Source organism: Ischnura elegans, chromosome 4, assembly GCF_921293095.1.
Source record: "Ischnura elegans chromosome 4, ioIscEleg1.1, whole genome shotgun sequence".
NCBI lineage: Eukaryota > Metazoa > Arthropoda > Insecta > Odonata > Coenagrionidae > Ischnura > Ischnura elegans.
The window spans coordinates 115,123,231-115,135,296 of NC_060249.1; the positions used below are offsets into that span (position 1 = coordinate 115,123,231).

A 12,066-nucleotide genomic window follows, 5' to 3' on the forward strand; every position below is an offset into this window, starting at 1 on the left:
TAAACTTCCACGCAATATCGCTTTGACGCTCTCCATTTTCAAAGCAATTGACCTCTCTCAAGTCCTCTTCTAGGCTTATGGTTTTTCTTGATAAATTCTTGATTTTTCTACACGCATTCCTATTTTTTGCCATATTCTCTTGGTTTTTACTCTGTATGGCTCTATCTAAATCACCTTCTTCTGCTGAACTGTATTCCTGAGACGCAGAAGGCCTATGACTGCGGGGAGGGAACGAAGCCATTGTGTTTGAGACTCTATAGCGGACCCTTTTATGTGTTGATGCTATTCATGCGCAACTCGGCCACCGCTCCATTTCTGCCCCGTGAATACCGATGACCTTGAAGGCTTTAGCGTAGACCCTCTACCTGGAAGTCAATCGCCCGGTAACCTACGACGGCAAAAATACGTCTCAGACCGTATTGCTGAAAAAAAACTCATTTCCACTAGCCCCACGCTTAATTAACGATCTAAATTATTTATTATCATTCTGTTAAGGAGACGAGATAAATCTTCGGTAGGCCGGCTATCTGGACCCAATGACGAGTAATACTTTTGGCAATTGCACAGCAATGAATTTCGATTAATATATAAACAAAAAAGAAGATTTGAGGCAAGAAATAATATTAATATGCGTAAATTGATAGAAATTACGTGTGTACTTAGCGCAAGTTCACGTTTTATCACGAGAGCGTTTAAAAATTTTGATTAGGCTACACTGCGTTGCAATGTTTCCCCGAGGAACGAATTTGCGCTATATCGAAATTGCGCTAATCGAAATTGCGCTATACGAGACATGGGTGTACCTCGATTACTATACTTTATCTTCAAACTGTGACTTACAACATTTTCATTATTGCTGCTTGATTAAGTGGTTTACACATTCAACTATAAAATAATTCAAACAAAAATCACAATCATTCCTAAAATAAGGTCGATCATTTTTTCTTTTCACATTACCTATGCCACAAATTCAGGATTGAGTTGACATTACGTCAAAGTCATGGACATAATCATTCCTGGTTTCAATACTAATACATGGAATTCCTATTGTAATCAACATAAAATTCATCTTTATCTTGGCAGAGTGGGAATGCACTGATCATAGGCATCATATTTCCGGAGGCCTAAATTTCTCGCATTGTTGCAATGATTCCAGACTGGTTCCTAGCCATTTGCTTGCTCAAGTGATGAGAGATGGGATGTCATGACAATTGCCATTTTTCTGAGGCCCATTTTCACCACACTTGAGGCCACAATATCTTAGGCAGTTTTTGGAATTCAAAGGAGTCATTGTGCTCATGTGAACTTTAAAAATCCTCTCAGTAATGTAATAATTTTCAAGTATCATTAAAATCTCCCAACAACATAGTAAGACTTATGGATCAACCAAGGTTACACTGCAGAACATAATACGTATCATGAGAAAATCTGTTTTAAATCATCTACCTAGAGCTGAACTTATATTACTTACTTTCATCAGAAACATCTAATAATCGCATTTCACCATTCTCGGATTCAACGAGGAGTTCAAGTTTGTGGCGTACAGCTGTATGGTCATTTTTACTTTGAATAACACCTTCAACTGGTCCAAACTGAGTTCTCTTCGGTATCGTTTTTCGAGCAAATACTCCATGACCTAAAAGGTACAAAAACAGTTATGTATTCAGCATAGGCAATTATAGTACTCAGTCAACATATAAAGCATATTATTCCATTATTAAGGCACAAACTAATTTCATAAATCAATAGTAATACATGCATAATTAAATAAGTATATGACACATTTAAATATATTTGTAGACGAAGATACAATCAAACTATACCTTTCCCACCACCAGTATTTGTAGATACTTTAGTGATCATCAAATATGCACCAGGTAGGGTTGCCCAAGCTCTCGATGGAACTGGTTTATCTGAGATACTTTGAATTTTGTGATTTGGACACTCTTTCCCATAGGAGAAGTCACAGTCATCACAATCTGTAAAACATAGAGAGAGCTTGAAAACAACTCATTTATTACAAACACATTGGACAGTACCTAGGAGGGAGACCATCCGGTTGGAAGCCCGAATAGCCTTTTTAGAATATATTCGCAGGGAAAGCATCAGCTTTTACTTCAAGTACCTAGGACAGTTACCTACATTATAATAAATTTTCTGTCAATATTCTGCTCAATGAATAGGTAGACTGACATGCCTTAATTTAGCTCTACAACAGAACATACACAGAAACATTATAAGGGAAAAAATAGAAATTAGGTACAACATTGAGTATAAGGAGGTGACAATTTTAATTAAAACAAATTCAAAATATTATGCTCGATAATTAGATTCAACTTATAGGAAATAAAATGATGTGGTTGACCTTGAATTGCCTGGTCACACACTAGCAGAGCAACAATCTCATCTCACAAGAATTTTGGTGGTACTAAGGTTTCGCACAAAATGAGGAAAAGTCATTTTCATGGAAATCCTGAAATATGCTCTACTAATTGCACTTCGAATGACAATTATAAAATCAGAACATGTGAATGGAAATGTTAGAATAAGTATAGAAAAAATGTTGATTATTTTCAGTACATAATAGACCTCTGGACAAAATTTTAATTTGCCTTCAAATATGTTCTAAAAAATCAATAAGGATAAATATATACGTAAAACGTTTATTATATGTAATAATTTTCCATGGAATGTTTTTTAATCGCAAGAAAAGGAAGCTTTTCTCATCAGCAGACACTCCCACCTCAATACGTATTTCCATTGGCTGACGGAAATATGACGTCAGCTCATGCAACCATGCGGCGGTCCCATGAAATTCATGGGGGTTCGGCGGATTTGCAAGGAGATCTTCATCACGGATCGGCACTTCGTTAGCGTTTCACTTTGAGAAGTGAACATAATATCGCCGTGACGTGCTTTTCCGAAGAGTGAAAAAGTTACTAGGGATATTATTTTGCTTCCGTGGGCATCATGGATCCTGCGTTTCGATAAGGGAGACGCGAGAAACTTGCCTAAATTTTCAACTGCCTCAATGTTTACATTCATAGGTATAAATAGTAACTACTGAATTAATAGTAACTACATAAATTCTGAGACCCGGGGAGTGAAGATGGCTAGTTGAGTATATCACCACGAGTGGAAATTGATTTTCTTAGGGTATTAGTTGATGCTAACATTTCTAAATCCTTTTATTCACATAGAGTCAGACGAGAAGAATACGGCGATGATGCTATAAAGTTTTGTGGTTAAGAGTGATAAAAATGAATGCATCGTCCGTGATCGTATTCGTAGGTTCGGCGTAGAAAAACTATGTTTTTGAAGCCCGTCTTTTGGAGGAGAGCGGCGAAAGCGAAGTTGTGACTCTTTCGTGTAAGGATTGCATAGCCAGTTTGGGTACGTAAGACTTTACTCTAAGTGGTATTGTATCTTTTTTATTTGGCATTTTAAGGAAAACTAAATTTCCCGTTATTTATTTGTGTAGAACCACCTGATGAAATTTTTAAGCGGTGAAATCTCCGATTTAATAGACCTAACAATTAGTATTTCCTGATGTGTGGAAAATATAATATGGAACTTCTTCGAAGTAGCCCACTTGCTCAAAATTTCACTTTTAAGTAACTTAATGGGATAAAAAATTCCCCTTTTTCTGTTGCTGTTCCTTACATTCTTTACCTACAGCAAAAATATAGGAGATAAAACTATCCGCTTATTATCATTACATTTGTTACCTATCAATGAGCTGTAGGGTTCTACGGTAGTTATTCATTTGGTTTTGTAAGCATATATTCGAGTTACTCTAACATTGTCCAGTCTTTCCCTAGTTTCAAGAAAGAATTACTTCAGTTAATTATATTAGAGTTTTCGTAGTAAGTACCAATAAATCAAGAGACTGAAATTCGTCGGCACTTTTTCATCCGAACAGTTCGTCGTTCACCGTCTTGGGGAACCGTGTGAAAATACTTATTTGAGGCATTTCCACTAGTATTACTGCACATAGGCACAATGCAGTACTTATAGCTGCCCTTCGACAAATCGACGAAATACGTACGACAACAGAAACGGCGTAATATCCACAAAATCACTAATTCTTTACCTCCTCTACAGTAATGCGCACGGACGCGAACAACACTATTGCATGAGCTGACGTCATTCAAGATGGCAGTGGTGCGAATTACGTTCTTCTTGCATGGCAAGTAACAGCTATTTAAAATGCTCGAAATAAAAAAATGCAAGATTATACGGCCAAAGTGTTACGCCACTTAGATTAATATTTACACGTACTTTTCAGAAAGGTCTTTACCTTGATAGGTGTCCAGAGGTCTATTGTCCACGAAGCAAAACAAAACTAATATGAAGTTCGTTAGATTTAGATTTTTCTGTAAAATAAATAAAATTAAGGAAAGTTATGATAATACTTTATGAGTTAAAGGCAAATGTAAGCTGCGATTGAAGTCAAATATTGTATGGTGCTTGAAAATGGCACAACACTTGGCACATGATGATTGAGAAAGCGTAAGTTCAAGAATATAATCTTTGAACTGCCCACATTTTGTGTGCCGGTTTTCATTTTTAGCATCAAAGTAAGTAATCTAAGAAAACTAAATATTTTTTAATAAATTAAGAAAAAAATATTTGTCTCAAGTACCGTATTTATCTGAATATTTTTTTCCAATAATGCCCGTGTAAAAAGTAAAGAGCATTCAGTAAAGAAAGTTATCAACTTCATTGCTAGAGATAAAGTTGGTTTTTGATACATCTTCTCTCATACAACGCTCTGAAAGCATTAATCAAAAGAGCAAATATTCCAGCATATTTTTTTTTAATTTTCCCAAAACTGGGGCCACAAAATTAGGGGGGGACTATATTCGGAGAAATACGATAATTTAGTCATAATAGATGCTCTTTATTTGGGATACCACACAGTGAGACATAATTTCCTTTTATAACCATCGACATCAGTTTTTAGTCATGGGTATTCTTAAAGAAAAAACAAATTAATGAATACCACAGTAAAACAAAAAATAATGGTAACATCCGAGATCAGTACATCTTTAATTTATGCCTTGGTAAAAATGCAAAATAAACTATAAAAAATGAATTAAAAGAATGGTTCTAAACACATTTTTACCTTTGTTCCATGTTTGTTCAATGTAAGCTTGCGAAGGAAAAAAAACTGACTTAATTGCATGTATGGCAAAAATGGATGGAATGCTATACAGAATAAGTTTCAATATAATTGATATAATAACGCCACTTACAATCTCCCCCTTTGGGTGAATTGGATGCAACTTGCTTGCTTTCGTCTTTGGTTGAATTATTACGTGTTGCATGTCTCTTAGAGCGTCTAAGTTGTACTGAATGATGTGCCGAGGAGTCTATAGGCTCTCCTCCCTTGTCTACTTCGCAATAATCTTTGGAAAGAAAGTTATCAACTTCATTGCTAGAGATAAAGTTGGTTTTTGATACATCTTCTCTCATACAACGCTCTGAAAGCATTAATCAAAAGAGATAGAAAAAACTTATAAGCCTGTATTCAGCATAGCTGGGGAAAAATTTGATGAATGTGATACACAGGTTACTCTCAACTTTTCATACAATTCACACTGTCGTCCATTCATAACTGACATCTTCAGATCAAATTTTACCAGCAAAATTCAAACTTTCTCAGATATTCAATAACAATCAGTAGAGAAATATAGAAATGAATTAGTGATACTTCCCAGAATTCCGTGTAATTGTGCATTCAAGTGTTTCATACATCCATCTGGACAGAATGCTATGCAGTAGTAAATATCAATGGTACTATCAATGCTAGGGATGTGTTAGAAATGAACTTCATATGGAGTGTAAAGTAACAATTGAATGCTTCTAACAGCCATTCACCTGCTTTACCATTAATTTTTGGGATAATATTGCAGCATTAAAAGTTGTGAATGTTTGATATTCTTTTGTCCTCAGGGCAGTCGAGAGTATTACGTCAATGAGTAGTAAACATTTCAAAGACTGACAAAATGGCCCAAAAATGCAAAACATAAAATCATAGCATGATAATAAATTAACGTGTGGCCTATTTTTGAAAAGATAAGTGGGTAGGAGATATAATTTATCTTCCTATTCACTATTTGGAATACCGAAGAGAAGATGAAGTCTGCCATGATGCAAGAGGGCAAACCATTGCAGCAATAGCACCGCAGGTATGCAGAGCATGAAGAACTAGAACCAGCTTTGTTAGAGAGTTTATTGCCAACTTCAATATGCAGGAAATACAGTGAGTGAGCCAATGCTAAAGGCTATGGCAGTATATTTTAGTGATAGGCATATAAAAAACTTCAAGTGCTCCGATGGCCTTGATTTATTTAACTAGGAATCAGTACGGAGTCTAAGCTTTGTGAAGCCTAGAAGGTACATTATATAAGGATTCAAATTGCCTAAAAAACATTCCCTTTCCTTAGACATTATTCCAGAGGTTCCCTAAATAGAAGAACTTTCACCGCCAAACAATCCTGATTTAAAAAAAGGGGTTGAGTAGACAATAGATTTCATGGACATCACTTGCTCTACCCTTAATAAAATGATAATTTGTCATAGTGAGGGCTTATTTTCACATCATGTGGTACCGTTATATCCAGTTTCCATTATTTATGCATTTGGCATTACTCACAAAAATAGTAAGATAAATAAATTACCATTTAAAGCATGGTAAAATATGTAATTTCGTGTAGCTTTTGCAGTTATGAGTGACAATGACTATTCATCTTACCTCATCCTAAAATAGAAAACCTCTAACTCCTAAATCAAATGTACGGTAAATACCCAATTATCCAGACTAATGATGGGAAGAGACACCTTCACTTTAATTTCTTGCAATGTTCATAATTTGCATAAATCAAACAATATAAAATTTATGCATATATGTAGGGTGTTATATTAGACTGCATTCCAGACTCATTGAGACCTATCTTCACCTGACCGCGATCTTTATAGCGGTGATTGTTCTTGTATTACCACTGCTCTATACACTCCAGCAAACTGTCTACTCACGCCAACACCTGGCTTTGAATCATGCGATCTCCACTTCCTTTGTCTCTGCTTCAAATTCTTTTATTCCCTTCCTTTCCAGTTCGACTGATTGGTCGAAGGTGAAAACTTTTCATAAATGAAAACTTGAAAACTTCTCACCTTCGACCTGAAGACGAAAGCAGGATGGCTTTCAAAACTGTTGTCAACCATAAACGACAGACCCGGCTGGAGAACCCGAAAATTAGCAGTCATCGTGAACAATGCCGCGGAAACCTACGCACGAATTGAAATGTCTTATTTTAATAATATTAAGAACTTCCAACATATCGTGCCCAACATCATACAAGATACAGTGGAACTTGGTTAGTACGTTCCTCCTTAGCACGTTTTCCTCCTTAGTACGGCGATTTCCCTCGGTCCCGGTACCATCCGAACAAAATACAGGTAAAAGAATTTGGTTAGTACGTTTGAAAAAATTGTGCTTTCCTGGTTAGTACGCTCAATTGCTTGCCGTGACGCAACCCGCAATTCGTTCTCTAGTGTCTTCTTAAGGGTCGCATACGTCTGAATTCATGATTTAATTTATTATTATTAGCCATTAACATTCTTCCATTCATTCCACATCTCTTTCTTCTACCGTAATTTATCCAAATGCATTTCTGAAATCTTGTGACGTGATGAAAAATAAAATGCGCCCATTTTTCGGGAATGTCTGACTACGAAAAACTACAGCCAATAAGAAGCCCCAATTTTCCCCACCCCGAGCTCCTCACCTTCTGTTGCCTTTGGAGCGCTTGGGAGTGCCCACTGCTGCGCACAAAGTTCGTGAGTGGGCAATTGTTGCTATTGCACGAGTTATCATGATGAAGAAATGAGTCTTAACGGTATTAGACAATTCCCACATTATCTAAAGCAGTACTGCTCCATAAACTCGACGTCGTGCTTATTTACTTGACTACTGTTGCGGGAGCAGACGGTCCTCTGGATCTCCACGCGAAGCTTAGCTTAAAAATACTTGATCTCGGAACGAAAGCAGACGACATTAGACAAATTTTGAAAGTATATTTCAACTGTCTAATATAAAATTTTCTTGTAATTACGTCGTAATCTAATAATCTTGCGTGTCATCAGTCGATATATCGATCGATTTTACAATCGAAATGGTATCATTCCAGAAGCGAATGTCTACGGCTGTTGCCGTAATTTGAAAGTCAATATAATTTTGCCCAATTTTTATGATGTTTAAAAAACCAGTTGACTTACTCCGGGTTGTTGTTATATTCTCCGAGTACGCTGTAAGAAAGAAAAATGACTTGTCTGAGCTTCACTCGTCCTCGTTCTGTAAATATATATAGGATAAATCACGGGAGATAGACGCCGTAATCATGGAATCGTCTTCGGAAATCTATGAAAAATTGCGATTTTTATTCACATGGTATTGTTTTTCAATGTAGCGCTCATTTTCTTGATTTTAAATGTGAAAAGAGTTCAGGAAGGCGATCCTATGAGAACTACCGATAGTAATTGTAATTATGACGACTTTTTCACTGATTGCAATAACCCCGACCGCTACTATTTACTTTCCTCGTTAGTACGTTTTCCTGGTTAGTACGTTCATTTTTAGTGGTCCCTTCAGAAACGTACTAACCAAGTTCCACTGTATTTGTAAATTGACTGCTACCATTCCTTCTGACACTGAACTCATTTTCCTCCGAATTAATAATGTACAGTACAGTATTACAACAGTACTCCTGTATTACAATGAATCTGTGGGTGTGCATTAACATTAGGCCAATGACAGTAGAGCTTGTAACATGAATGGTCTTAGACACAATTTTCCAACTTCGAATATAATCAACCAAAAATATCATTGCATTGAATGCATTCTAAAAATTTAGCTCTCATTTCTATTCCATTAACAGAATCATCAGTTACGAGCACTTGAGCTGATAAAACTCTGTGACAAGTCTGCCGAAACACGTTTTGGGCCTGGGCGATTCTATTTTGACAAACAGCTGGGAGAAAGGGATAAGAGTAAAGTGAACATTTTCTTTTGGAACTACATTGAGAACTCTTGCTAACCACGGGGCATTTGCTTCCAGTACGAGCTTAAAATTACCCCTCTTAAGTTGGCTAGCCCAATGACCCTGCCTTTCCCCCGAGGCCTGGTGCTGGGGGGACCTATAGTCTTACCCTCCAAACAATCTCCCCATGCTCACTTTCTCCCTACCTTTCCGCACATTTAGGTGTCAGGTACTTAAAAAAAGACCTAAACATCTTCTCAGAAGGAGACACCGCCAAAGTGATGTTCGGGATTTGGATGCGAATGTTATTTTCTAAAACTATATAGGTAAGATAGAAAAAGTGTCACGGCTTTCTTCCACATAGGCCCGGATTCGAGAGATATTCGCACGTAAAGATTTTGCGCAGCATGATATCCCTTGAGTAAGCGCACCCTCTGACTACGGTGGCCGTGGCGGTGCGGTCTAGGGCATTAGTCCCCTACCCTGTGCTTGGTATCCCAGGTTCGAGTCCCGATGTTAGCAATATTTTTTCTCTCTTATAATTTTTGAAATCGCTGTTACATTTTATCCCCATTCGTTTTATTTAGTTACTCCGCGATTTTTCAAATTTAATATCAACTTATGGATTTTAAACGAAACTCCGCATTGTGTCTTACTACGCGAATTAGAGGACGTATATTATTACTTACACATGAATTTCCGTGTAATGTGCTCATCATGTGCACCGATGCACACCTCTGCATCGCATCAATAAACCGATTATGCATCTATTCATGAATCGTTCCCCGGTTTTTGACGCATGTGCCTCCACCTTTCAATATTTTTTTTCCATTTCTGAAGCACCGGTATTTTCCGGCTTCAACGTTTTTTTAACTTCCCTTCCCTAGAAATCTCGATCTTTACAACACAATGCCCTTCCACTCACCATGCCTCCCTTATGACCTGCCTTCTGGCGTCTTTAAAAGACTTCCGTCCCAACAACCCTCCGTCCACAGCTGAACCTCGATAATCCCTGAATGAGGCGCCGAGGCCCAATTTTGTGAAAACGGGTGCAAAACGTAAACAAAGAAGACCTCGACAACGGCTTGAGTAGGCATCTGGAAAGCAGGATCATTGTACTGGATGGGTAGGAGGGGAAACTGGCTAGGGTCAGTAACTGAATGTGAGGATAGGCAAATGTGTTTATTAGTTGAGGAGAAAGACTTGAGATTGCGAATATACGAAGAGACTGTGGGAGCAATGGCTAGGGCGAGGATGATCAAATTCCCCGGAAATTTGCGTGTAAGTAATTATATACGTCCTCTAATTCGCATGGTAAGGCACAATTCGGAGTTTCGTTTAAAATCCATAAGTTGATATTAAATTTGAAAAATCGCGGAGTAACTAAATAAAACGAATGGGGATAAAATGTAACAGCGATTTCAAAAATTATAAGAGAGAAAAAATATTGCCGACACTGGGACTCGAACCTGGGATACCAACTACAGGTTAGGGGACTAACGCCCTAGACCGCACCGCCACGGCCGCCGTAGTCAGAGGGTGCGCTTACTCAAGGGATATCATGCTGCGCGAAATCTTTACGTGCGAATATCTCTCGAACCCGGGCCTATGTGGAAGAAAGCCGTGACACTTTTTCTATCTTACCTATATAGTTTTAGAAAATAACATTCGCATCCAGATCCCGAACATCACCTTGGCGATGTCTCCTTGTCAGCCTAAAATATTCCATAGCAATTTTAGAAAACACATAGGCGACTGTTTCACAGAAAATTCACACAACATTAATTGCTTACTATTTAAAGTTTTTAAATAAGTACTTATTCTTAACTAACTTCCAATAGCAGATCAAAAAATAGCCAATGCTAAACTGTATACAATTAGCCAAAGACCAGAGTTGAGAATATTAAACACTAAAGAGGAGAAGATAAATGAGGGAGAATAAATATAAAAAAGAACACTGACCTCCACCAAGCTCCTCAGAAATAATGGAATCATCGAGAGCACAATGATTTTTCAGTTCATTATCCTTTGGATGTCTATCAGGCATGGCATCATCTCCACATGGAGTGTCTAAGTTGTTATCAGCAGTGCCACCATTAGAAGATGATTTTATTCCACCAACAGACGTAGGCACAACCACTGGAAGCTGCACTAAGTTGTGGTGTTCTGAAGGACTCTCTTCCAAGGCCTTGGGTGGGACACTTCCGCCAACACTGCCATGCCGCTCAATTTCGTCTATCTCACTCTGAACCACAACGGACAGGTCATTCGCTTCTTGCCCCACAACTAAGTCGGCCAAACACTATAATCAAAGAAAATGATAGTTCAGTCAATGTCATTAGGTTGAAAGCTGATGAATACAGCAAGTGGGAATATAATTTAAAATATCATGGTAAAACAGAAGAATTCAGAGAAGTGAACAATAAATTTTTCATGATGGCGATATTAATATGAAATGAAAATTTCACCACAAAATATTTATTGACAACATGAGTTCCCACACATCCTTGGGAGTGAAATTAAAGTTATCAAAACGATTTTAATTTCTCCTGGTGAATACTACTGATGAATACTTCTCGGGTTCTCAGCCAGGTTAATGCTTATATAAAAGCATGCTTATATAAAAGCATTAACCTAGCTGAGAACACGAGAAATATTCATCATAAAGTTTTCAAAGCCTGCAGAGCAAAATAATGTCTTAATTTGTTCAATATAAACTCAGATATTAAGCATGAAGAGTGAAATTCCACATTTTTCTACAGGAACAACATGTGATTGGTGTGTAGTCTATTCCTTGATCACCTATCTGAAAAAATCAAAGCAATATAGAGAGAAAAACATTAAAGGTGTGAAGAAGAGAACTGTATACAGAGTGTCCACCGCATAGCAATAAAAAAAATTTCTGGGATTCCCAGGTTTTCCAGGAGAATTCTTTCTTTTCCAGGGTGATATCCAGTCCCATAAACAAGTATTTTTGCAAAGATTGCTTATTGGATAGAAATAACTGAGCACAGGAACAGTT

General features: G+C 37.4%; 1 protein-coding gene across 6 annotated transcripts in view; it reads right to left on the bottom strand.

Moving 5' to 3' along the window:
* The window catches only part of LOC124157922 (PR domain zinc finger protein 10-like), a 71,374-nt gene that overhangs the window by 47,526 nt on the left and 11,782 nt on the right, over positions 1-12,066 (bottom strand). For 4 of the 6 annotated variants that reach the window (XM_046533009.1, XM_046533010.1, XM_046533011.1 and 1 more), the window contains exons 3-7: positions 11,007-11,346; positions 5,259-5,486; positions 5,129-5,155; positions 1,824-1,979; positions 1,472-1,636 (exon numbers count right to left, since the gene is read on the bottom strand). In XM_046533009.1, the coding sequence (XP_046388965.1) occupies positions 1,472-1,636; positions 1,824-1,979; positions 5,129-5,155; positions 5,259-5,486; positions 11,007-11,346 (916 nt within the window). The remainder of the gene's footprint in view (positions 1-1,471; positions 1,637-1,823; positions 1,980-5,128; positions 5,156-5,258; positions 5,487-11,006; positions 11,347-12,066) is intronic. The other 2 variants (XM_046533012.1, XM_046533013.1) reach the window with 2 other exon arrangements.